The following is a 26432-nucleotide window of genomic DNA, read 5'->3' on the forward strand; positions in this document are numbered from 1 at the left end:
TGAAATGAAACAGGAATTGAAAAGAAATACCGAATAATACTTTACAATACAATGACTCCAATAAAACGCTCGTCTTATTGAAAAGATGATAGAAATAAAGCATATCCTTTGGGCGGACAGCCTGAACAAGGGTGTGTAACACTTCCCATGAAACATAGATAAAGTGAGACAGGTGTCAGGATAGCGACTGTAGTTGATGGAGAGCTTTTTGCAGCTTTTTTGTGTGTGCTCTGAGCACTGTGCGGGGCCGATCATTACCGTGCACCTACCATAACCCCCGTAAATCACAGCTCCATCAATAAGACTGCCTTTTAAATATTAATAAGAGTCGTTCACCCCCCTCACTTCCAGGCCCATTTGTGGCGAAAAATATCCCACCTAGGTACTCTTTGGATTTGTCATCCCGTCCCTTAGCTTCCAGACAACCATTTGGTCTTGGAGGGGAAAAACGGTTGTAGAACTTGTCCACGTACATTTTTGGACGTAGTTTATGAGCCAAATGGTTCTGCAAAGAACTTCTTATTGTCTGACAAAAGATGGTGCTGTTTGAACCACGCCTTTATGCACACTAGCATTGTCCTTATCTGAAGGACCTCACTCCACGAGTAGCCTACTTTGGGTATCAAAGGAAGTGGGTAGGCTATATCAAAGCATGAAAATTAAAACCTGCATATTGAGACTGATATTTCTGAATCATTTTCAGAAATCAACGGGGCGTGAGAAATTATTCCATTCATGGTGTGCGAGAAGTTCTCTTTTGATTGATGTTCAACTCAAAATGCATCGAATGTTTGTGTAGGTGCTAAAGGTTGTCCTATATCAAACTGAAATGCAGAGAGCAAAGAAGATAGAAGACCGCGAACACACCTTCCTCAAACATGGTTGAGTCAAATGTAAATTTCTGTTCCCAGATATCGGCAAATTGGCTTTATTCATGCGGCTGTCAGAATCCGATCCCATTTTCGTACAAAGGAGAAAAAAAGAAAAGGGTCAAATCCCAGAGGGGTAAATGACCTGCCAGATAAAGACCCTCGAAGGCCAGCTGGACTTCAACTTGGGGCTGCCGATCCATCTCAGTGCGGAATTTACATAAGAACACAGCAGCCTGTGTTCATTAGGATCACACTGCGCGGTGAGTGACGGGCTTCAAGATGTTACACCACAGAAACGACATGAGCAGCGAGACTAAGCTACCGCTCACCACAGTTTGGCTACTTAAAATACGTGCGGTGGGTTTTCTGATACCCTCGGAATGTCAATGAAGTAGATTTGGGGCAAGGTTTGAGGAACGCCCAGTTCTCCACGTTCCGCATTGTATTTGTTTTGAATGTCATTTGATCGATGACATTCTTTTCAAAAAATAATTTACTGCCAGCATAATATTATTCCAAATGATTGTGCATCAAATTCTGCTGTGCATCAAACATTTATTTTCTTTAGGGCTTTTGTCCGGATAAGGATTTCGTGGTTCCCATGTTCACGAGAGTCGGCCTCTTAAGACATCTCAATAATTAAGAACACTTGATTTAGTGTTGTCCCATTTGTATGCCCCATGTAAATGAAGGTGTGTGTGCGAGTAGACCAGTCACATGCGTGTAGACAAAAAAGACAGTCATAGGCAAAAGCATTTGAATCCCATTCCTTTTAGAACAGAATAACATAGGCTACCTTAAAGCACTGTATTTTATGTATAAATCCACGGCACATTACACTTATTAATGGTCACTTAAGAAATATTTTATGTCTCGAGGCACCAAATAGTTAAGCATTAATTAACTTCGAGCAAAGCATTCTGATTACAGAAAGCCAGACTGATTATCAGAGCATTACGATACGGTTTAAACATCTACTTGAAGTGTGAGCAGTGATTCAGCAAGTTCGTCAACAGCCATAGGAAAGAATCTGGCGCCATCTACAGGACAAATCAAGCATACAGAAGAGCCCTCAAGCGCTCACTATAAACACATTAAAAGGACTTCGGTATAAAACGAAATAAATTAACCTTCATTCTACTTTTCAGTTTAGTGTTAGGTTTCATTGATAGTCTAGCACAGTGTCTGTTAAAATATGTAATGTGTCATGGGTTGTTTTTGGTAACCTTTAGCCAGTGCACATAGAAAGTACAGCAAATAGTCCCCGGTTATTAAAGTACTTTGAGTAGAAGAACATAAACCAACAAGATTTGTCCACAACTCTTGCCATGTCATATTTGTATTTGCGTATTTCCCTGAAACGCTCTCTAGTATTTAGTACTCTACTACATGTCTTTTGCATGTTCTTTACCCATTCTATCACTTCATTACTTCATCAGTTGTTCTGCCATGGTTCCATCCTTCACTCCGGCGGCAACCACGGAGAAGAAGGCGCTGGGGAGGAGGCAACGAATGTAGAGTGCCAGCTGAGGGATGGGGTGGGTGAGCAGCGTCTCCCTTCGCTTCCAGTTCACCGTCCGCACGATCTCATTGGCCAGGTGCTCTGGAGTCACGCCGTGATTAAGCTTGCTGAAAATGTCTGGCAACAACAGGCAGTAAGTGGGAACATCAAGTGATTAATGTGATTAATGATGATATGATGTCCGTGTTTATATTGAGATCTTACACATTCATCACCACAAACTTAAAAATATGATCATATGATGTTTTCATAAATTATTATGATTTTACCTATAATGTCAGTGGTTAAGTGGGAAAATGTGAAAGAGCAATGAAATTTCGCACTCTGTAAGGTTTTTCTGTTTCATATACATTTCTAGCTGTATGAATTCATCACTGAATGAACAACCCCTGTCTACACATGCAGCCAGACTGAACAAGGCGAGACTTGAATCAATAAGTAGTCTGTTACCAACTAGCATGGCCCTTCCAAATAGACTCGGGCACCTCCCTTGTGAATGTTGTCTCATCTTAATACCACAGCTATTAATTTCTTCTCTTACCGAGTCACACGGTTGCTAACTAATTATTTCCCTGAAAAACAAACCCCAATTAAACACTGTTACACAACACCTCAGGAGGACAAAGTTACTGCTTCAAATCATGTCTGGTAAAAAAAAAAAAAAAAAAGCCAACCGGGCAGCCATTCCTGGTGTTTTACATGTTAACCATGATAGGTTAGTATTGTTTTCATTATAACAGCACATGGGAGGGTGACCTCCCTGAAACTGCATAAATAAAGCAGCTGAACTGATGATGTGCCTGACAGAGATGATGTGCCTGGCTCCGAGGGGGAAGGTTATTACTCACAGGCCAGCAGGGAATTGGAAATCTTGGAGGAGGAGGAGGAGGAGGCTGGAGAGGGTGAGGGCGAGGAAGAGGAGGGTGCGATTTTGATGAAGGTGTGACTGATGGTGCTGACGGATATGCCTAACTCCTCCACCTCGGCCCGCAGGCAGTCGAAGAAGGCCTGGACGGCGTGCTTGGAGGCAGCATCTTGAAATGTAAAACGCGCCAGGGTAGCAGTCAATAACATATGTGTGACTCAGCTGTTCATATATCACAGCTTGACAGCCAGGGCGTGGAGATTAGTAATAGCAGGGTGTAAAAAATATTTAGAAGACTATGACAAATGTTACTATAAATATCAAGTTAGGTGAACGTAGGCAAAAAGATGTATTTAAAGGGAACTAAAATACTACATTGTCAAATTTATAAGTGAGATATAATTCAGATTACAGCTTGAATTAGTTATGAGCTAGCAGCATTCTCTCTGTGAAATATATCACCATTCAGAGTGAGAACAAATTAGATTTTATCCTTTCTATGTGCAATACATGATGAATTGACAAGATTATTTAATCTTCCACACACTTTTTCAGAATATTATGGTATCACGACTAGTCTTAAGTATTAGGTCTGAGTTGACCAACAAGCTTACAGGACGTGCGGAATGGAACCGCCAGTCTGCCTTGAATGCTGTTCACCAGGAGGAAGTGGCCCGTCCTTCTTGAGAGCATCGATGGCAGCACACCTGTAATGAGTGAGGCCACAAAACATTTCAAAGGCGAAGACACATTCTTTCGCTGTCCGTAACACCTACTTAGACATACCTGGATGTTACTCAAGCATTTCTGTTTAGAATGCAACCAATGCATATGTTCTATGTCATGGTTAAAGTACATAGGAAAAGCAGTTCCATAACTAAACTCCTTTTCTTCTAAAGATAATGATGTGTTAGTAAAGTGAGGGTGTTGAGTTGATGTTTCAATTATTTAGTTGACTTTGTTTGAAAACTGTGACTTGTTTTTCTTTTTCTTTTCTTTCTCATTTCTTATTCTTACAGATCCTACCTAACACTGAGGGAATTCTGAACAGCACTCCTTACGTTTCAGCCACAACAACCCTAATGTTTGTAATCAGGATTAGCTCATATGTTTGCTCCACCTTTTGCCAGAGTAATGGGTCCAAAGTAGTTCACGTCCATGATGTTCCTGTCCATCTCCAGGGACAGGTTCTGAGCGGGGGCTTTGATCTTCATGCTGCTGTTGAAGATCAGGACGTCCACGCAGCCATAGCACTCCACCACCTCAGCGGCCACGTCTTCCACGCTGTCCATATCGCTGAAGTCCAGCAGCACCAGTTTGGGCGTGAAGGTCTGTAGCAGGAAACACAAGATAGTACACATCCCAGAGATGGAAACCAGATGCTGTCATCATACATGGAAATGAAGCCTGTATGCACGGCAGGACTAAACAGTGTGTAGGCAAATGTAAGAACAAAGTGTGTTTCATAGTAAGTTGTTGAAAAAAATTCAAATTCAAATTAAAACATTCAAATTATAATCTGTCTCGTAAAGTTATTGTAATTGCAAAGGCTAGCGCTGTGCTCCAGGAACATTCTGATGTGATACACAAAACGGTCAACAAGCTGAGATATATATTATAATAAAACCTGAATAGCTGTCATATTGATGCCATCATACATACAGTATGTTATATTCATCGAGTATATCATATGCCTCATAAATTGGTTTATCAGTTCACACTTTGGACCTTAAACCAATATGCACTTGATTGTCTATATACAATGAATGAGAAAAACTTAGAAAATGTGCTTTCTAGTTTCTCTCTGCAGCCTAAACATGCACATTCCTTCAACCATGCAAAGAATTATCTCCAATCCATGATCAGTCGTGGCTCCCTGTGTATCTGAAAGGTACCAGTGGACAGAGAGTTGTCAGAAAGGATATCCTGCCATTGTTGACCAGGGAGGAGGAAGCATTAACAGTGACACAGAGATGACAGAGAGAGGGGCTTTGAGATCCCAGAGACGAGAGACTAAACGAATACAGGGGATCATCGGGGTCGTGATGAAGCCTCAGATGGTCCAGACATAGTGGCTGTGTGTCGCATGCACAGGATATCCTGTCTGATGCTGTGTTGGACAGACATGGCGTCAGCCTCAGGTAAATTGCTTTGAGGTTATCCAAACCACACTGTTAAAACACACTGTCACCCTTTTGCAGGCACTTCTGTTTTTTAACAAAGCTGTGGAAATATAGCCAGGCCTATGCATATTTTCACCTCTCAAACTAAGAAGTCCTGTTTCCAACATATAGGAGCAACTAAGCGTTTCTCCTCTCTTCTGACTAGTCCTACAATCTCCAACTATTCCCAATTGCATAAATTCCCTTACCTCAGTGGGGTCTGCACCAGTGCACAGGGAATCATACAGAGACTCTAGCTTATCCCAGCTTGGCCCACATAGGACCAGCCTTGCCCCACCTTTATGGAGAATTCTGGCACATTCTGAAACACATAGGAGGAAAAATGTAGAAGCAAAAATATAATGTAGTGGTTGTTCACACTAGTTACATTTACAATTGAAAATGACTGTTGTTGTTCTGAATGTTTTATACAGGCAGAGGTGATAATGATTTTGAATACTGAATCCATTTTATTTTTTTCCCAAACTGAAGTGCTGAGATATAACCTGGTTCAACTTGTGGAAACTCTTTCTATATCTTTCAATCTTCAAGTGAATCCTGTAGCAATAAATAATAAAACAAAAAAAACGTAAAGGAAGATTGACAGGAATGCTGCTCTGCAGTGTTGAGTCCTGAGGGCGTCACCACGTACAATGACATTTGTATTGTTTTCATGTGTGCATTGCACTCCACGATAATGTTTTCCCTGGTGAAAGTGCTACAATTGAATCTTTGTGCACTAAACCATTAGGCTCAGTATTTCAAAATCAGAGCACTTTTTGCAGAGACTGAGTTGGATTCCCAATTAAAAAGCCATCAGCATAAATTGTTGATGCAGTTAACTGCATGAGAGATCCTATCAATCAATTACTTGCAAATAAAGCATGATCCATGCGCTTATAAAATGAATTGCATTGATGTGTCAATATAACAGCAGAAATGAATCTGTAAGAGAATTACCGCTTCCCATCCCTGACACAGCATCAGTTATCACAAGCACTTTGTTCCGCACCACAGACTTGGACATGAACCGGATGACCTCATTGTACACATAATAGATCCCAGCCATCACTACCACCAACAGTGGCAGCACCATCACTGATGGAACACCCATCTCCGAAAGACAAGTTTGAGCAGGAGGAAGGGAAATTACCTGGACACACAAACACACAAAGAGAAAGAGAAACAAACTTGGTCTTTGTGGGTGATACGCTGTTAACTGCTAAGGAAACCAACCTCTTCTATGGTTCAGAAGCTCTGGAGTTTATGTGGTATTGTAATTAGTGACTGACCAAATGACAGAAGAACAGAAGAAGAACTTCCCTGAAAACTAACTCCAAAAAGATGATGACATAATTATACATAATAAGTGGGTCGTGTTTCACTCTTTGTTTAAACAGCTGTTGGCATTTTGAGGGGTGGTTGTGACATAAATGAGTGTGTGTTTATTACAAACAGATCTCTCAGACCCACTTGAAAAAGCATAAAATGCAGGCCATGCATTCAGGAGTTGTGCTCTATTTTTCCACCTTTCCCCTCAACCATTTCACCACTCGGTTAGGGAGATGTTCATTTCATTATTAATGGAATCCACTTTTTATATAAAACCCTTAAAGAGCTTTTGAATAACTTACATACAAAATGATTGTTGGGGATCAGTTTCCATATATAAAATGTTGACATTTTCATACTTTAAGTTAAACAGTACTGAGAAGAATTCTGTGACTACCCTTCAGGTTTTCCCCTGTCTATGTAGAGCGGCATTTCTCCTTCTGGTAGCAACTGTTAACATACAGTGTGTCTGAGGACAGAGTCTAAATATATGTCGGCCTAGACTAAGCCATAACTTAAAATGCCGTCCAGTGTGTCACCTCCAGGATACTGTCACTGGATATTCAAGGAGAGCAAACAAGGACAGAGACAAGTCTACGTCTACTTACGCATTAGAAAACAGGAGCTGAAAATCACTGTAGGTGATACTTTTAAGTGCTAAAGAAGAAAACTAATTGAAACGCATGTTTGTTAAGCACATTCCTGGCAGACCAAGAGTGAGCAAAGAAGGCTACAGCATGATTAATGACCATTGCACAGCCACCACATATTCACTTGTTAGCTGGATTATACTCAGTTCACTTACTGTGTACGTAAGGAGTTAATCCTCCACTGGAAAAGGCTGTTGTTTTCCTGCCTTCGATTAGGTAACCAGCTTGATGCCTGCTTCCTCCTCCATTCACAAACCCCTCTGTGCGGGGCAGTTGGAGCAACTGATGGCTGCCCTGGTTCTTTTAATAGACTGTAGCTGACTCAAGTTTTTTTTGCATACATGTTGTATGAATAGTATCTTGGGCATGACAACTGTCAGTGATAGCATTTGTGTGCATGACCTTAAACACTTTGCAATACACTCTTTGTAGAGAACTGGAGAAACTAAAATTGCAAGAGGAATTGACAAAAGCAAAGTATGTTATGTAAACCAAATTGTGTGAGGCTACCACAACAATGATAATAATAAACATTTAAGAAATTACGATCGATTTTAATCTAATTGTTTTCATAAATCTATTAGGCTATGTCAGCCTATTTAGTTGTTGAGACAAGTAATTTACATACATGCCATTTATAGGATGAACCTGAATGACACATTGCTAACTCCACTGACAACAATTAAATTGCACTTTAATGTGTTCTACATGAAAACGTTAGGCCAAACATATTCTCCCAGAAAAAAATAGCCCAACCAAGGTTCTCCCCTCTATATTAAAACATATACGTTATATTCGTTCTTACATATAAGAAATAATAATAATAAAAACATCTAAAGGCGTTGACAGTATTAAATACAGTCTATGATTAACCGAGCTTTGAAATAATACTCCCCCTCCCATGTCATTATGTGCAAGATGGCGTTCGGGAGTAGTCTCGCGAGATACAATGAAATTTCAGTCGCAAATCTGTGTGCTCGCGACCTCCCTCCATTGGGAAAGAACTAGCCCGAAAAAAGGGGAGAAAATACAGGCTACTATGGAACGTCGCTAGTTAGCTGTAGAAAAAAATATGATAAATACTGATTTTATAGACTCGTTCTGTTGGACTGCCTGGTGTGTATTTTGTTTTTGCGACGGGAGGTAAAATGAAACGAGGACCGGGATTTGGGAGCTGCACAACCTTGCGAAACAACCAGCAGAAATTTCTGTAGCGAGCTAACTTGCTAGCTCATGAAGAAGCGGTGGTAAACTTCGTAATGAGCAATTGCTACCATTGGAATTGACGAACCCCACCTCAATTATGTGTTTTTAGAAATGGGATTCCTTTATTTTTCCCATGGACACTGAAATTTCAGCGCTCGATATTACTTGTTAAGGAATTGGGAATTGCTTTGTTTACTGCTTGCTTGGTAACAGTATTGATTACAAACTGGCTTGTTAATCGCTCCCTTCTGGCTTTGTGGGGACAGGCCATGGACTAAGCAGCATATAACAGACAAGGTAGCTAGCTTGCAAGCTAGCTATCGATTACTGGGAAATATAGCTAAATCATTAATACATTCCGAAGCGCAATCTCACAACAATAACATTTTAAAGAAGCAGAAGATCACACTAACCCCGCGGTTTGGATCATGCATGGGATCAGAGTCCTTCATTCGAATGGGATAAATAGACTAGTTACAAGATATTAACGGAGTGATTTAATCTAGGCTATTGGAACAGTCAAATATAGAGTCATCGGACTAAAAGGAAAACTACGATGTCCACCGCTAAAGAGAACCCCTGCAGGAAATTCCAAGCGAACATTTTCAATAAAAGTAAATGTCAAAACTGCTTCAAACCTCGGGAGCTTCATCTGTTGACCGACCAAGATCTGAACCAGGTAAATAATTTGTTGTCCTGGTCCACGATTTTTAACATGTAAAAGCTACTCTTAAATTCCAAGCATTCTAGAGACATGCAACATTGTAACAGCATGAACATAGTTGCCACCCCATTATGTGAAATTTTGTAACCATTATCGGCTTCCAGATGATAAGTTGAAAAGATGTGCATTTTATGTTAAAAGTGACATTGCAAGCGTAGGTGTCGGTATTTTACCCACAGCGCTGCCACCTTAAAGTTCCAGGCAACCTCAAGTTTTTGACAGCTAGACTTCTAAGTGATCTCGGTGTTATAAGATGATTGCTTGTCATTAAGTATGGCTATCGCAGTCGGTTATGGCTAGCAAAAGTGCTTCCTCTTCGGCTGTGCGTTATACCTTCATGGTGTACGTCCGATATGAAGTCATAATAAACTCTTATAGTTTAAATCAGAGTTAATAACTAGAACAAGGACTATTTAGACTGAGAAAAATTAAGTTCTGATAGATCTGTGTGCTGAGAGTACAAGGTAAAGGTGATGGGGCTAATAGGTAATGATACAGTTATTGTTTTGTTTTAAAAACAAGGATTTAATCACACAAACAGGCAGCCTTTGTTAAATAAGAGGTGCTATCTAATGTGTTACTAAAGTCACAAATCTTTGCTGATGTTTTCACTGTTTAAAGGCAGCTTGCAATCTATGTCTAGCAGATGCAATCTATCTCCAATGCTTTGTAGAAAAGTGAGTGGAATGTTTCTACAGATATGGGGGGGACCTCAGTACTTCAAAACCAACAGTCGTCTCCACTCAGCATTTTTTCCACTTTTGGCAGTTGACAGCCCGTGGCAAAGTTACTTCGCAACAGGAGCTGAGAGTGGCATTTACACTCCCTGCCTTTAAACACCAAGTGCAGATGTTTTGGCGGGGAAACTTGTTTGTGAGAGCAGTTGTGCTATAATTCCACCTGAAGGTATACAGAAGGTTCCCAGCAACGCTATGGCTGTTTGCCCCGCCGACTTTAATTATTCACTAGTTGGCGGCTCTTGCCTGTTCGACTACAGCAGGATAATGGTCTTGAGCAGAGGCATCCATCTGTACTTGCAATGATAAACTGTGTCGTTCACAAGTCAGATTGATTTGTCTGAGTTTTCAAAGCAACAGTAGACTTAATTGTGCAATTGTGCATTTGTAGACACAACCTCTCATCTGTTAAATTCTATGAGTTTAGTTGGGCGGCATGTCCGAACAGAGGATTTCCTTTAGAAGAAACCTGTATTAGGTGTCTGCACCAGTTTATGCAGTGTTTATTTAGTAAAATCCAAAACCATAAAATGTATCCATGGAATGAATAAAAAAGGCAGTATCTAGCCTAATATTTAGCCTAGCCTGCGTTGCAATTTATTTCTCCCATATATTAAGTTTTGTGTACTGGGAGTCTCTGCAGCCACTGTGACGCAGTACATTTGCACTCGACTTCTTTTCAAATTCACGCAAGAGAAGAACGAGGCCTTGTGCCATCTTGTGGTCTTGATAGCAATGTTATCAGAGTAGACGTATGTATCAAAATAATCTCATAATCAAACTCAAATCATAATATTTCATGAATTAATATCACAAGACTTGGTGCCACTGTATTGATATAATATTGTGCCGAAAAATATCGGCATTCAGTATTTTTTCCCCAAGTTCTAGTAGTCACCCCTGCCATATTTGGCTAATTTAGCCTTTTGAATTATAGGATGTTAATAGAGCAGTTTCCTGTTTTCCTTATTTATAAATAAAGGTTAAAAGTTAAATCAAGCTCAATCATGTGCTGAGTTGTTGAGTTTGTACTCTCAAGTATCCCTCCGATTTCTTGGATGAGGTTCAACTTGTTGTTAAAAGCTAGAATTAACCTTCAGCTACTTTCATTTATTTCTTTTTTACAGCTTTCTTCAAGAAAGGGGCTCTAATTTTAATGACACTGAGCATTCGCACGTAATGGCTTTACTGTTTTGCCAATCGTATAGGCTATTTCTTGCTTGCTTTCAAATGCTTAAGTCTAGGTGACATTGCCCTTAGTTGGCATCCTAAAACACTGCATTGACTAAGCGCACTGTGGTAATTGTGTCTGGATCTCTAGAGACCTTAATTCTTTTGCTTTGCCATTGGCTAAGGCTCTTCAGTATTGCAACAAATCCAGGATATTGTCCAGACAGCACTTCAAAGTCGTCTGAAGCGCACTACCTGTTGCGATGGGTCAAGCCACTGACAGCTCTGTATAAGGCGTTGGCCATATCACTGAACAGATGAGAGGGGAGAAGAAGTGCGCTGAGGACGTTTCACGCTCTGGACTTCTGCATCTGCTGTCATCGTGTTCTCTGTTTATCTGTACATAATCCTACACTGCACCTCTGCCTTGAAGAAACACTTTCAGAGGTCGAAAGCCTTGGAAAACCTCATCTGAAAGATCAACCCTCACAGGGGGTCCGATTTAATGATCACGTTGACGAACATTAACCCCATCCTCTCTCCAAAAACACATACATGTTGTGAATTGGGGGAGATTTCCCAGGCCCAACAGCAGCTATAGTTTCTTAATGGGTCTCATGCAATTGGACCAGATGGCTTTTTTGAATGTGGCTTAAGGTCTGAAAAGCAACGTCAGCATCTTCCCGTACACGTGCATAGTTGCTATACTGTGTGTGATTAGCACCACTTAACCCTTTCCCTGTGCTACCTCCTGAGTCATCCTAATGGATTGCATTACCGGATAATCCCCCTGGGACGAAGCAAAGGGTCACTTTAAGGCTCAGAAACGGTGTCGGCACAAGCTGCAACCTTTGGTTTGCAAAAGAGTAATCAAAAAAGAAAATTCAGTTTCCGTAATCGGGATCTCAAAAATGCATTGCTGGAAAGTAATCGATTGAAAAACACTATACACTAATACATCAACACTACAATTATCCCGTACAGGAAGAATTTGAGAGAGCTTTTATTTTCATTGTTTGTCCATTAGGAGTACGGTAGCACTCAGTAACATTATTTTGGATGGAATGATTTAAGTTTTGACTTCAGTTCAGCAGAAACTCAAGCCTAGTCTAATGTGTTACAGTAAGAACAAAAAACCTAACCGTTAGCCAGAATGGTAGCAAGTGCAAAGGTTATGCACTTGTGAGCTGCTGATCAGATCATGTCGTAGGTCTGATACTGACCACTTTTTTTCCTAATAAGTGAAAACTTGCTTGATGAATGGCACCTGCTCTTCTCTGTCAGGCTTAATTAGTAGGACTGTATTGACCATCGTTTCAAGACTGGATCGAATAATGGGGTGATGCCCATTAGGCATCAGATGCACATGCAGGCACTTCCATTATACTCAGTGATACAGGAATGCACAATCAAATGGCAGTGGAAGTCAATTACTATTCTGTGGAATTGATGCCATTTGAAAGGACATTATATTTTGTAAACATTAGATAAGTAGTTAGGTCTTCATATGCCATCCTATTTTGCTGTGATGTTTTTGAAAGTCCTATATCAATGACAGTCAGTAAAGGCAGACTACCACTGTAGACAGAGGATCCTACAGCATGTTGTGGTTTGGCAAAGTAAAAAACAAAACTCAAACCCTACCTCAGTGTTATAGGCTGGAGTGGTTGTAGAGTGACTTTGTTTTGAACATCTTATTTTGTTGTTTTGAACATGAGCTGTTTGGTCCTCAGCGGGCAGCCTGTTTGGTAATTAAGACCAGATAGCCTAGTCCCTGTCATTCTATATTCTGTAACTACTATGTCTATGCTCTCGGAGTGGTTGGAGGCAGGCGAAGATGGGAGTCAGCTGAGGGAAGTTGTGTGCGTGTGTGTGTGTGTGTGTGTGTGTGTGTGTGTGTGTGTGTGTGTGTGTGTGTGTGTGTGGACGTGCGTGTGTAAGGGGGGTGGGGGGCTTGTGAAAGGAAGTGTGGGTTGGGAAACCAGAGCAAGAGTTTCTCAGAGGTCACTCCCACTTCTGAAGCTTCTGCTCTGTCTTTGGCAGTGATGGGGAGGGGTCAGGACGTGGGACATGGGACATGGGACATTTGGGGAAAGGGGGGAGGGGGAGGTTGCTGTGCGCTAACGGAGGCCTTGTGAGTGCAACCAGAGGTGAGGTGGATGCTGGGATAAAGCGGTCCGCAGGGACCGGCCTGCGCCCCTTTCTTTCAATCCTCCAACCCCCTCACCCCCTGCTCTCCCCCCTCCTCCATGAGCTTCGGCCCGGGAGGAAATTGGAAGTTAAACCCGATGCCGACTGGAGGGCCATGGGGTTACAGGAGTTCTGGCAGAGAGGAAGCTGGTCTTCAATGTGTGGAGGAAGAACAGGGCGTGGCGGACCTCTCCTGGCTCCGCTGCTCCCCAGCACCGCATGCTATGGGACCAGATGTGTTTTTGTTTTGTTTTTCTCTAGCTGTTTTTTTTCTTCTTTCTTATCCCCTCCTCTTCTTTATTTTTAGAGGAAGAGGCCTGGAGAAAATTAGTTAATCGGGCAAAATCTGTGAGCTATTTTAAATCTCAGAGGCTTGTCAGGTGTGCACACAACCACAAACTGGAGGTTGATCCCTGGCGTAATCCAGTTTTACATTTAAGTTTTCCACAAGTTGCTAATGGGCAGTAAGCAGTTATTTTATTTCGGACGTTTCTTGTTGAGATATTCCCTTTCCCAACAGTCGAATGACTAACACTAAAACTTTGCAAGATGAACCATTGAACCACTGTGCAATAACACTTGTTGTTAAGGTTAATATTTTGCAGGCCACGCTGTTCTCTCTCCCTTAAAGTTCTCATGCAAGGCTTTCGTTGACTCCCCCACTCCTTTGCTGAGGATGTTTTTTTTTTATGCAGCAGTGAGAAATAAATCAGTTCTTGATGGACTATCTGCAGCAAGAGGAAAATTAAGTACTGTCACTCAGATTGTGGTCCTGTGGTTGTAAATTACCTGTCTTCATGGCAGGTGGGACGCTTGTTTGGGATCCTCAGGCAAAATATTCTTTCCCGGTTCAGTGTTGGCTGTAGGCCAGAGCCATACATTTAGATCATCGTAAGCTTTTATGAAGCGCTAATGGTGGGCGAAACCTGCCTGCTACCTTCAAGTTGCAGTATGACACTTTTCATTTTTCCTGTTAACAATTAAAAAATGGCCTTGTTTCCATGGGCTTGTCATCATGATTAAATGTCACCTTAACATGTCTGTGAGTGTATTACCGTTGAAATGAAATAGTGTTGACTCCGACTGTGTTCCTCACCAAATAAAGTCTGTGTTTATCAGTATACACAGAGACCAAAGCAGACCAAATATTACAGTGGAAACTAAACTGAAAACTCTCCCTTATAAAAATGGGGGGAGAGAGAAATGCCTGCAACATCTTGATGCTTAAGTGCATCTCTCACAAAGTTGGTGTGTAGTTTTAATCGTTGCCTAATTTACTATCTGTCTCTTGCTGCTTCTTTTTTTCCAGGCCAAACCTATTTATGGAGGCTGGCTGTGTTTGGCTCCAGAGGGAACAGACTTTGACAATCCTATGCAAAGATCTCGGGTAAGATGGGGGTAGGGGTATGTGTATGAAATTGGGGAAATAAGCTTCACACATTTTCTATACACTTGATGTATTGTACTGTCTGTACGAGTTTGGCATGGTCAGAATGTATCGTGTTAAAGTTGCCCACTATTAAAAGTGCCCAGGGTAATGATGATGCGTTTTAGGCTGTAAAGGGATTTGGGGGAATCATCTTGTCTAATCAAATGCAAAGTAGCTAATAATAACACCCAAACCCTATAGTAGATTTTGCTTGCAACAGATAACGTTTATTTGAAAGAATGGGTCAACCACACGTTAAGCTTGTTTAGCTCAGAGGTCTACACTTTTAGGTTAAGGAATGTTCTAGTCTGATTTAATTAGGCTTTAACTTTTCTCATTTGATTGCAGAAATGGCAACGGCGGTTCTTTGTGCTCTACGAACATGGCTGCCTACGCTTTGCATTGGACGAATCGGTAAGAGCCACTTTTCTCCTTGGGTGTTAAAACCTGAAACAGGTTTTATTGTTGTTTAATGTCCTTGGCTATCATCTTTTGATACGCACTTTACAGACTATTTGCATATTTTATCAACTGAGACAAACTGCTAGAATAAGTTCAAGTTCAATTTTAAGAGTTGAGCTAAAGCTGTTTGATTTTTGTTTACATAACAAAGCACAAAACTAGCCTGAACCTGGACTGGCCACTTCAAATGCCACTAGTTTGGGGGAGGGATCTACACATGACATTCAAGTTGCTCCACCCCAATAGTAAGTCACGAGAGAGAGAGAGAGAGAGAGAGAGAGAGAGAGAGAGAGAGAGAGAGAGGGCAAGAAGGACGACAACAACGCGCCAGAGTTAATGTGCCCTCTGCCTAGGCCGTTCGTCTGGCTGGAATGTGACACAGGCGACCAAATCATCGGCCTGGAGATTAGGCCGTTTGTATGTAAACAGTGAGGCCCACATACTGACTGCCTGTCAGGAAGATGGAGAGCTTTCTTGAGAGGCGCCCACGGTGCAAAAGCATCCAGACAAACATGCCCTCTTCTCTTCCTCCCCTGCACTCCCGTCACCTTATTAGTGTCTTAATGCAAACTTCACCCGGCCGGTCAGCAACATCTTAAAAGGCACATTGCTGCACGCAAGACACCAGAGAGAGTCTGTCCTCAGAGAGGAGGCTTTTCTTTTGTGTTTGTTATGGTTTTTTGGGTGGCAGGCGATCTCCTGGGAGTTAAAGTGAGGGCCACGTGTAGATTGAGGTGTTTTCCAGCATGTGGCTGGAGCTCGCTTAGCCATCACCACTTCAGAGCAATATGGCTTTTCCTCCCATTGTTGAGCCATGAGAATGCTGTCAGACCTCATTGTCTTTCACGACTCCTTTTCATCTGCTAAAGGGAAGTCTCTGGGAGGCCTGGAAACTGGGTCAGGGAAAATAGGGTGAAAAAATTGTCTTTCGGAGCACCTCCATGGCCAGAGCTGAAATTGAAACATCGTTTTGCGGGTTGCGCTGGGCTCACGAGAGCTGGCTCTATTGGGAGTTTTGAAAAAGATTACAGAATGACCTGGAGAGGTGAGCCGAGGCAGCTTTCTTGTTCAGAGGTGTTTTGTGGAGCAGTAAGTCCTACTAATGAACAGGAGGAAGCTATGTGCCTGTGGTTTCGGAGACTCTTCGAAGTCCTCACACGGAGTTGTTTGTGGCAGTGGTAATAGATGTGGCACTGTTCTGCTTTATGAGATTAGAGCGGGACGGTTTTAACTAATGCCAGTAGGAGAATTGAATAGACGGCAGCACGCATGACTCCCAAGCAAGAACAGGTATCAAAGCAACTAAATAGATTTCCCTTAGATTTGGGATTGATTTGCTTTGTTCTGAGTTGGCAGTGCAAATCTTTTGATTTCTGTAGAGGGGTTAAGGGGGGATGGGGGGGGATCACTTGACATCAAAGAGCAGCGCTTGGCCTGAAAGACGTCACATAGCTGTTCAATTGAGAAATTGTTGGGTTTTCATTTTGACCAAATCTAAACATTCAAGCATGAATTATGTCGGCACTATAATTTCATAGGAAATGAAATAACTGCTCTGACAGAGGAGAAAAATGTCTTAATCCGTGTGTGTGAAAACAAAGCTTCCCATCGGCTCCAAGGCCTCCGAACCCCCCGCCCCACCAAATTACCCAGTGCTAGCTGAAAATATTGCCGCGTGAGACATGCGTTGCTTCTTAGGCCCTTTGCTGCGCTGTTTCCGCTGTCGATGGGAGATGCTCCGAACACGGAGCTCGAGAGCGGAGCAGCATTCCTTCAAAATGCCCATATTTGGTGAAACTTCAGCAGCCGCTGTCAGTGACGGTGCTATAGTCAGAGAGTCTAAGCCCCTCCAAAACCACACGAAAATGTCAAATATGGCCAAAAGGTTTACATTCCAACCTCTTACCCCCCTAACCACAATACCTATTTCGGAACCCAGACCTGGGATGGAACAAGGGATATAGAAAGAACACCAAAAGATAACAAATAATCAAACTGTGTGGAGGACACAAGGGGGGCAGCCAGGGCTTCTGTGTGGCACGAAGGGAAACAGCTTCTGCTCCTGATCACACAAGAGACGTTTAGGCAGGCTTGGGGCGAAGCCGAGGCGGCTTCTAGAAGCTTCCCTGAGGTGGGTGAAGTTTTTCCAGGAATTGGAACTGCCAACGTGGGAGCGGAGATGCTGGAGGAACCAGTCCCTCCCTCCCCCCCCCCCCCCCCCCCCCCCCCCCCCCTCCCCCCCCCCCCCCCCTGCATTTTATGATCAAGGCCACTGCATGTTGAGGCAGATGTATATGGCCTATAATATGTATCGGGTGACGTGGCATCTGACTCGTCTTGCCACTGGCATTTTAAAAAAAAAACCTCAATCTTAAAGTTAAACGCTTCCTCATTACAAGGTTTTCAATTCAGTGTGCACTTTCTGATCCACAATCGATTTGGGCAGCCACATGTTCATGACGCCTCAAAAAGTTGTACCTAGATGATGTGTTGTCATGTTTGCAGCCAGTAAAAGACCATTGGGTTTTGTTTTAGCAAAAAGTTGAGCTTTACAGCCAATTGAATTACACCCCTCCCCTCCATGCTTCTGAATCTCCGTCACTGATTGGCTGGGATTGTCTATGATTTAGTCTGAGCCATTATGTTTGTATTCTGAGTCCACTCAAAATGTTTGTTTCCCATCAACAGAGCTGAGAGGAGATTTTCTTTTTAGTGCAGACTGAACAGACAGCTAGAGGACGTGAGGAGCAATCACTTCCTGTACGGGAAAGCAGTACAGACGTCTGGCCTGGTATTATTGACATGAGGAAAATGAAAACCCAATTAAATCATACCGTTGTAACGACAGCCAAAGAGCTCTCTTCACCTTGTCAGGGAAGACTGAGTGATCTTTTTGTCACATCGGGCTAGTTTTTCCCCACCTTCTTATCTGGGAGAGGAAACTCTAAATGACTTAACAATGACCCAGTGATGAGGCAATAAAGTTGTGAACTGCCCTGCAGTTGTATACATTTGTGTTTTCCATGGCTCCTTATCTTTTCAAGTTGCCGCTAGGTGTACTCTTATTTCCGTGACGACGTTGAATATTTCCCATCAGCATAAAAATAGAAAACACTTTTCGTAAAAGACAAGAGAAGTCTCGGGCAGTGCAGGGATATAAGATTCGATCCCATGTTGTGAAATTGGATACATGATGAACTGAAATGTATGAATGGTAGACTTGGCAGAAGGGGACCTTTTGTATGGTTGCCAGTGCAGGTTCTGTGCACCCACTCTGCCCGACTCTCTCTCTCTCTCTCTCTATCTCTCTCTCTCTTTCTCTCTCTCTCTCTCTTGCTCTCAGTTCTCTCACTCTGCCTGGGGGAGATCACTCAGGCTCAGGTTCTGTGGGAAAACTCAACAAAGCACCCGACAGTCTTATGACACCCTGGAAACGGCTTGTTGGGTATGCTCTAGAACTATAAGCTCATCTTAACCATTGATTTTCTCAGAGCCAAATTGACCACTGCCCACCTGTGTGTGCATGTGCATATCTGTAGGTCTTATCTGTGAGCTCTTGAATTTGCTCCCCGTGTAGAAAGTCCAAAGAGCTCTGTAAATCGGAGCAGAACTTTGGTATGTGGTCGACCACATGCCCATATGTGGTCTGGGAGATTGTTACGAGGGACTGATTCACTCGTGTTATCTGCTCGCTCTGAAGTAAGATCAGGTAAAGCCTGACATCTCTCTCTCTCTCACACAGACACACACACACAAACACACACACACACACACACACACAGTGGGGCCGCTAACACAGAGCTCAGCAGCAGACGCCTGATGTTATTCTGGCAAGGAGAAGACTCTTCTCTCCGTTACCCAGACCGGTTTCATGTTGTCGGCCTTCTCAATACAGAGTGATGTGAAACTCTTTGTTGCCCACTACACCCCCCCCCCAACCCCCTGGTGTCTGATTACCCATCCTGCCTTTCTGTTCCTCTTCCCAGCAGCCCTCTTTCTTTCTCTCTTTCGCGCAACAGAAAGAGTCCTGCTGCAGTTTATAACTGTGACACACTGTAATTGCCATATTTGGACGTCTCTGGGGTTTACTGGCAGCTTTTAATAAAGCAGGATCACTTAAAATGGCCATAAAAGGAATCGGGGGGGTGGGGGGGCAGGGGTGGGAACGGCACCTGTTATACATCTGCAGCCAGCAGAAGCCTGATAGCAGATGAGAAAGAGAAAGGAAAGGAGAGAAAGAAAACACTGTAGGGTCCTGATGGGCATACTGGGTCTCCATCATGTGTTGGCAAGATGGCATGGTCATGGATAAAACTGACTCCAATGGCACGAGTGACATCAGCATTGACTAATAGCTGTGCCCAATTGCTTGGCTTTGATTCATAGCTTTATGAGCGAGGAAAAAGTCAAGAAAGTGGAACTTCAGCGGGACGCCTCGCTGGTTTCTCTGATCTGGTTCACGGGTCGTGGGAGCCTGGTGGTCGGGAGTCGGATACCCCCGAGCGGTATTTGTTATTTTACATGTGCCGTTCTGAGAGGGGTTTCTTTTCTTTCTTTTTTTTTTCCTTCTTTGTGGCGGAGGAATGTGGAAATCTCTCTGTCCCGCACACATTCAAGCGCTCCCCTTGCGTTAGTGCGCAAAAGCATGGCCATGCCGGCCCAGCCTCTAAACCCACCACTACATAGACATGCTTTCACACACACACACACACACACACACACACACACACACACTTTCCCTCTCCCCCATACACACATACAGACATGCTGCCAACCCCCCTACCCCTGCTCACAAAAGAGGCTTAGTCCTGGCTTTCTATGCTGTCACCTCCTCCATTCAGCCGGCAAGCCCTGGAACCAAAAGGATTTCGCCTGTTGCCATGGCAAATTTTTGATAACCGCGGAGTGACCTTACAGTAGGGGCAGATAAGAATGTACGTGTCATTTCAAGTCTCCTTGTGAAGCGCACGCACACACACACACACACACACACACACACACACACACACACACACACACACACACACACACACACACATTGTAGACATGGATTGATTTTTGAATTTCCTCCATTAGAAAGGAAGTCTGTTGTGTGTCACATGCCCCGGTGTTAGTTTGCTTGGAGATTCTCAGTCCACTCATTTTTTTTTGACATGACCTTTTCAAAGGGCAACAGGTTTATAGATCACCAGTTCTGGACATGTCACAACAGAGCTTTATGATTGCCTTCTTCTAAGCACTGTGGTCAGCCCAAGACCTCGCCCAGCCGCCCTTGTGTGTTGTCTGTTTTTCTGCAAGTAACCTTTCTGTCGAGAAAGCGCTGAGAAATCACACAACTTTGCTCTTAAGCCGGTCAGTTCCTTTAATAAGCCAATTAACTTGAGCCAGGCAGCCAAAGCCCAATCACACACAAAGCCTTTTCCAAAGCCTAGCATTGTCAAGCTATGACCTAACTATATCATGTCTCCGTTGCTAATGGGGCTCTATTAATCCAGTGGCAGACTAATAGCTTTGTTTTGCCACTGACCTTTTGCAGCCCAGCACACTGCCTCAAGGTACGGTCAACATGAACCTCTGCTCTGATGTGATCGATGCCGAGCCCAAGACCGGCCAGAAGAACGCCTTATGCATCATGACGCCGGAGCAGGAGTACTTCATCCGGGGAGACAACAAGGAGATTATCAATGGGTGCGGACATTAGCTCTCTTTGCCTGTACTTTATTGGATAGCTCACCTTAAGTGTCTGAAATGTCAATGTCTGGGATTTAGGGAGGAAATGAGGCCATTATCTGTGGCTTAAGTCATGTTTGTAAACCTGAACAATTAGTTATCCCACAAGCTACCCTATTTTTCACATCAGCAAGGAAATTGGTGCTGATCTTCTGAATGAATATAAAACTGAAATACCATCTACTTATCCTGTTTAAATCAATTTTGAGCACTGTAAGGGCAAGCATAGCGTTTTATAAATGTATTTTATATTACAAATAAAGTGATGTTCAGAATTTAAGTCTGTCACCACAGGTTGTGAGTCATACCTCCGACCGGTTAAAAGACAGGCATTGGTTAGTTCTCGCCTCAGTCTTGCCCTTTCTTTGTCCCTACAGATGGACCGAACAGCTGGTGGTGTACCCAAGAACCAACAAGCAAAACCAGAAAAAGAAACGCAAGGTGGAGCCCGCCACATCCCAGGTTAGAGGCAGCCCGCAGATGCTATTCCAGCTGCTGGCAACACACACACACTCACACACACCCACACACACGCTCTTTGGTGATGAAGTCAAACACAAGCTATGCCTACTGAGAGCTGTTCACGGCTGTGTTTGTGGGGTGGGGAATATTTAAAATAGTTTGTGTTGAGATAAGAGTTTGACATTGAAGCTACTACGCAAAGCCACATCTGATGCGCTAACTGATGTGTGGTAGCTCTGGTATTTCCCCATCATGATTGTATGTTGGTTGAATAGCTGTGTTCATGCCGAGTATTTTGAACAGCCTTGCCACGTTTGATGGTATCAATGAAAGTGCTCTTTTAAATGAAGTTTGCCTGTAATGTTAGGCACCATGGAGAAGGGAAACAGTGCTTTTGGATACAGTTTACTGCACAGTCTACCCCTCTTTAGTTTGCAACATTTGAGTAGCTTTAGCCTGTGGGTAACGTTTTTGGCCTTGCGGTCCACCTCAGGAACCGGGTCCAGCCAAAGTGGCCGTGCCGGGCTCAGGGATCCCAGAGGCAGAGAAGGTTCCGGACTCCAGCTCCATCATCTGGCAGGAGGAGCTGCAGAGCCGAGAGGCAGACGTGGGCCAGGTGTGGTCCTCCCCTGACATGGCGTCCCTCGGGTCCCCCACCGCAGGTAAGGACTCTGCAGGCAGGTGTATGCTGGAGGGTGTAGGTTTGTGGCAGACAAGCATGTGCATGTAGGACCGGTTGGCCTGCCTGTGCTGCTTTTGACGGTCTGCTACAGCTGTATCATGTGGAAGTTTTCCTATTACCAAACTCTGGAAGGTGGATTGCCTGTTTAAAAAACACCTAATATATGTCAGTGCATTAGATTGATGTATGGATGAATGGTGTGCTTTATCGATATAGGATGGAGGTTGTAACACCAATAATGGCAAATAGAACCATGATGGAATGGAAGTAGATTGTTGATAGTAAATCAGGTTTTATGCCGATTCTTCTTTATCCTGATTGTGTTCTTATTTGCTGAGTGATGAATGGTGATGTGTCCCCCTGCAGGTGAGGGCTCGTTTGTCAGCCATAACTCGGACCAGGGCTCCGTGAACGGTGACGAGGTGGACCGGAGCCCCTTCCCCTCCGCGGCAGCAGTGCCCTCCCACGAGCTCCTGTCGCCGACGGGCAGCTCGTCCAGCCGCCACAGCTTCGGCGGCGAGGCATGTGGCGGCGGAGTACCACGCTGCGTCTCCCCGGCGCCCAGCGACCCTTTCCCCTCGGGCAGCAGCCTGCTGTCCAACGGCTCGCACATCAGCGGTTCCATGAGCTCGCTGGACTCGGAAGCCAGTGGCAGCACGGCGGCCAGCAGCGACAGCCACCCCGCCGCCGGCGAGCCAGGTGCCGGGCGCGGTGTCCACCATCACAATCACCACCACGGCCGCGGGGCCCATGACACGCCGCGCTCACGTCGCCTCGAGGCGGAGGCGCGCAAGGCAGAGAAAAGGAGCAGGGCGCAGAGTCCCGAGGGACAGGAGACGCCCCTCAGCCCAGAGAGGAGGTGAGAGGGGGGTCCCCAAAACAACTCTTGTCTGTTGAACTTTTACTGTCTCTTTGCTTTACTGTCCTTAATCTTTCTCTGTCCTCTGCTCAGAACATTGGGACAGTTTTCCCAATTGTTGGTATCCTGTATCTTTCCCTCTGTCCCTCATCTCTTAATCTCTCTTTTCCTCTCATCTTTGTTTTATTTTTCTCCTTCCCTTCTCCCTTTTATATTCTCTAAAAGGGATCTCTCTCTTTCCCTGTCTCTCTTCCCACTCTCTATCCAACAGTCTCTCTCTCTCCCTCTCCCTCTCCCTCTCTTTGTTCATCCCTTTCTGTGTTCATCTCCACATATCGGTCTCTCTGTTCCTGAGCCCGGAGAGGTCAGAGGGTGTATCCTGCTTTTGCTGTTCTCTACATGGCTCTGTGTTTCTCTTTCCATCCCTGCTCCCTCCACCCATATCCTTCTGTGTTTTCCCTCTCTGCATATTTTTCCTCTTTCTCCATCATCTCCACACTTTTATCTGTCTATATTTCAGACAGATATCCGTACTTGTCAGTCTTCTTGCCTCTCATCCTCTCGCTATCCTTCTCTTGCCATCCTTCTCTATCTCTCTCTCTCTCTCTCTCTCTCTCTCTCTTCACTTCTCCTTTTAAAGGCATGCAGTGAGGCGAGTGGAGCTCTATGAGGGCCTTTCTAGGAATGATCAGACAGCGCCAATGAGGCTCACAGAGGATAGTACCCACTCTAGAGGCTACACCGATTCTACCTTATTAGGCCAACATCTTGCGCAGCAGCGAGAATGCCCCTTTTCGCCTGCGTCGCTAATGCACCGACAGACCCATTGCTTGATCGTGGCTTCGCTTTTTTTTTTCTGTCTTTCTCTCGTTCCGTCGTGGGCCCATGTTGAAGATAAACACGCGTCTCTGTAAACACTCTTTGTAGTCGGCGCTTGGCCCAGGCTCCCAGGGTTTCCTCCTCTCCCTAAGGTCAAAGGTCAGAAGCCTCCAGAGTGGGGCATTTCAAACAAAGAGGGTGATGGTCTATCTTAGACACTTTAAGCAACAGCATACCCTCCTCCTCCCTCCTTGTCCTCCTCCCTTCGTTATCCCCAAAACCTCCTAATATTATATCCCTCATTCCCCTTCTCCAACAGTCCCCAACATCTCTAACTCCATGCAGCTTTTCAGACCACCTGAGAGACTGCCTATCAGACACAGAGAAAGAGAGAGAACTTCTATTTGGTTTAATTTGGGTTTATGGGAGCTGTGCCACTCAAGGGCCGGCAGCCAATAAAACGACGAGTGGTCACATGACCCAAATACCTCACTGGGTTGCTGTCTCATTGCCTTTTAAGGAGGACCGGCAGTCTTGTCTGTCTCCCTCCCCCCACAACCCAAATAAGGTCAAGATAAAAAAGGGGGGGGGGGGGGAATTTTAATATTTCCAACTGGTTCTCTGTAAACCAAATTCCTTATGCTTTTCTTCAAAGAGGGAAAAAAAAGAAAAGAAAAGAGAGCATTGTCTGAAAATGTGTCAAACTGGCTCTGTTCTTGAACACCCCTTTGCTTTTATTGGATGGCTGGAATACCTCAGTTATTACAGCTTAAGAATCTGAACAAAGCAGACCATGGACACGAGGAGACGCTATTTGTTTGGTGTAAAAACAGCATTCTGGCCCCTAATCACTGCAAAGCAATTACGTGCTGCTTCCAAACCTGACGCAGCCCTCGCCAAAGAAGTATACTGAGTATAATTTGATGTGTTGTGGCTGCAGGGTGAATCGGGTTCAGACACTCAAAGCGTATAGAGCATGTGACTCCTCGGGGAGTAGTGTTGCTGCTTGTTGGAGCCTGCCTGTTAGTGTGGTTGGCTTGGTTATGGATCTGAACCAACACTGTTTGTCACTGGGGTCTGGTTATGGAATCAGGAGCACAGCAGGTGAATGTTGACACTGCATGACCAGGAGTTTTGAGTTGAGCCACCAGCCAATCACATTACAGATATCATCCCTCTCTTTTTCAAAGACAAATTATTGTCCTTCCAGGCTCGTTTTGAATCATCTATCCATTTGTTTTGTTACTTACTCCAAGGCCGTGGATTCCTAAGTGACTTCTGTCGTGTTCATGTCTCCATACGTTTACTCATGTGTGCTAGCATGCTATATGAATAGATCTACAGATGTTCCGTGAACAGTGGAGTAGTGTTTATTGCTAACCCCCATTCTCTGTCAAAAATCCAGAATCTAAAAGCTTTACACAATGCATTTTTCATACTTCACATTTTAACATTCCTATACGTGTAGCACAGTATCCTGCTGTCAGCATCTCAATAGCAGTGATGCACCAATGCAGCAAAGGATGATGGGAATGTCCAAGGAGCTGATCGTTGACTGTCTCCCACTAACTACCCCTCTCCTCCCTCCTCTTCTCTGCAGCGGGCGCTCCAACGTCATCGAGAAGCTGGAGGCGCTGGAGCTGGAGAACACCGAGCGCATGGAGGTGGAGGAGGCGGACCGCAGCGCCGCCCGACAGGGACGCAGCGAGAGTAGACGCTTCCACCGAGAGGTACAGAGCCAGCCCCACCTGGTCCGCATACACCTGGCCCGCATACACGTGGCCTGCATACACGTGGCCTGCATACACCTGGCCCACATACACCTGGCCCACATACACCTGCACAGCTCTTGCATAATGCCTGTCTGTGACAATAGTAATACCAGCACACACCTGCTTCTACCTGACTATACCTGTAGATAGCATCTTATACCTCTCCACGCCTGCTTCTACCTGACTTTACCTGTAGATAGCATCATATACCTCTCCACGCCTGCTTCTAGCTGACTTTACCCGTAGATAGCGTCATATACCTCTCCACGCCTGCTTCTACCTGACTTTACCCGTAGATAGCGTCATATACCTTTCCACACCTGCTTCTACCTGACTATACCTGTAGATAGCGTCATATACCTTTCCACACCTGCTTCTACCTGACTATACCTGTTTGATCGGTAGCCTGCCACAGTGCTTAATAGCCTATAGCCTCTGAATTTACTGCCCATTTTAAATTAAAATAAAACAGAATAAGATATTAAGCTGGTCCCCCCCAACCTTCCTGGACATCCTTTTACACCCAGTGAAGTTACCCAAGTACTATAATATAGACTGACTATTTGTTTAAACAGCTCTCTGTCTATACCGGCAGCTTTTCAAAGTCTACAGGGTTACAAATGGATCAATCCAGTGTGTGTGTCTGGTATCCAACTAAGGGCAACAGCAAAACAGCAAAAAGCATGTTGGTACTGGGGGGGGGGGTAAATACATTTTAAAACTGTAAGATTAGCTTGGTAAGTTTTGTTTGTAAGTTAAACTACCTTTTTTTTCTAAAACTTAGAGT

The 26432-nt window shown here is 44.1% G+C and overlaps 2 protein-coding genes across 4 annotated transcripts in view; one reads left to right on the forward strand and one right to left on the reverse strand.

Annotated features, from left to right (window-relative positions):
• Positions 1-1625: 1625 nt before the first annotated feature.
• On the reverse strand, positions 1626-7704 carry dhrs7cb (dehydrogenase/reductase (SDR family) member 7Cb). The gene is made up of 7 exons (XM_080834391.1): positions 7559-7704; positions 6382-6574; positions 5631-5743; positions 4380-4590; positions 3874-3966; positions 3243-3428; positions 1626-2511 (listed from the first exon to the last, which is right to left on the reverse strand). Exons 2-7 carry the CDS (start codon positions 6533-6535, stop codon positions 2300-2302), a joined length of 969 nt encoding a protein of 322 aa, XP_080690517.1. The 5' UTR covers positions 6536-6574; positions 7559-7704; the 3' UTR covers positions 1626-2299.
• A 708-nt stretch (positions 7705-8412) lies between these two features.
• LOC308362510 (myosin phosphatase Rho interacting protein) overlaps positions 8413-26432 on the forward strand; it is a 39813-nt gene continuing 21793 nt past the window's right edge. For all 3 annotated transcript variants that reach the window (XM_080835202.1, XM_080835203.1, XM_080835204.1), the window contains exons 1-8: positions 8413-9288; positions 14740-14817; positions 15208-15273; positions 20858-21009; positions 21429-21513; positions 22007-22175; positions 22562-23054; positions 25474-25603. In XM_080835202.1, coding sequence (XP_080691328.1) covers positions 9166-9288; positions 14740-14817; positions 15208-15273; positions 20858-21009; positions 21429-21513; positions 22007-22175; positions 22562-23054; positions 25474-25603 — 1296 coding nt within the window. In that variant the 5' untranslated portion in view covers positions 8413-9165. The remainder of the gene's footprint in view (positions 9289-14739; positions 14818-15207; positions 15274-20857; positions 21010-21428; positions 21514-22006; positions 22176-22561; positions 23055-25473; positions 25604-26432) is intronic.

This window comes from Sprattus sprattus (assembly GCF_963457725.1).
Source record: "Sprattus sprattus genome assembly, chromosome: 3".
In the NCBI taxonomy this organism is placed as follows: domain Eukaryota; kingdom Metazoa; phylum Chordata; class Actinopteri; order Clupeiformes; family Clupeidae; genus Sprattus; species Sprattus sprattus.

Coding starts and splice junctions, on each gene's coding strand:
- dhrs7cb (XM_080834391.1), bottom strand. CDS start 6,535: ATGGGTGTTCCATCAGTGATGGTGCTGCCACTGTTGGTGGTAGTGATG. Junction 5,744..6,381: donor TGTGTCAGGGATGGGAAGCG/GTAATTCTCTTA, acceptor TATGTGTTTCAG/AATGTGCCAGAATTCTCCAT. Junction 2,512..3,242: donor TTCCAATTCCCTGCTGGCCT/GTGAGTAATAAC, acceptor TGTTGTTGCCAG/ACATTTTCAGCAAGCTTAAT.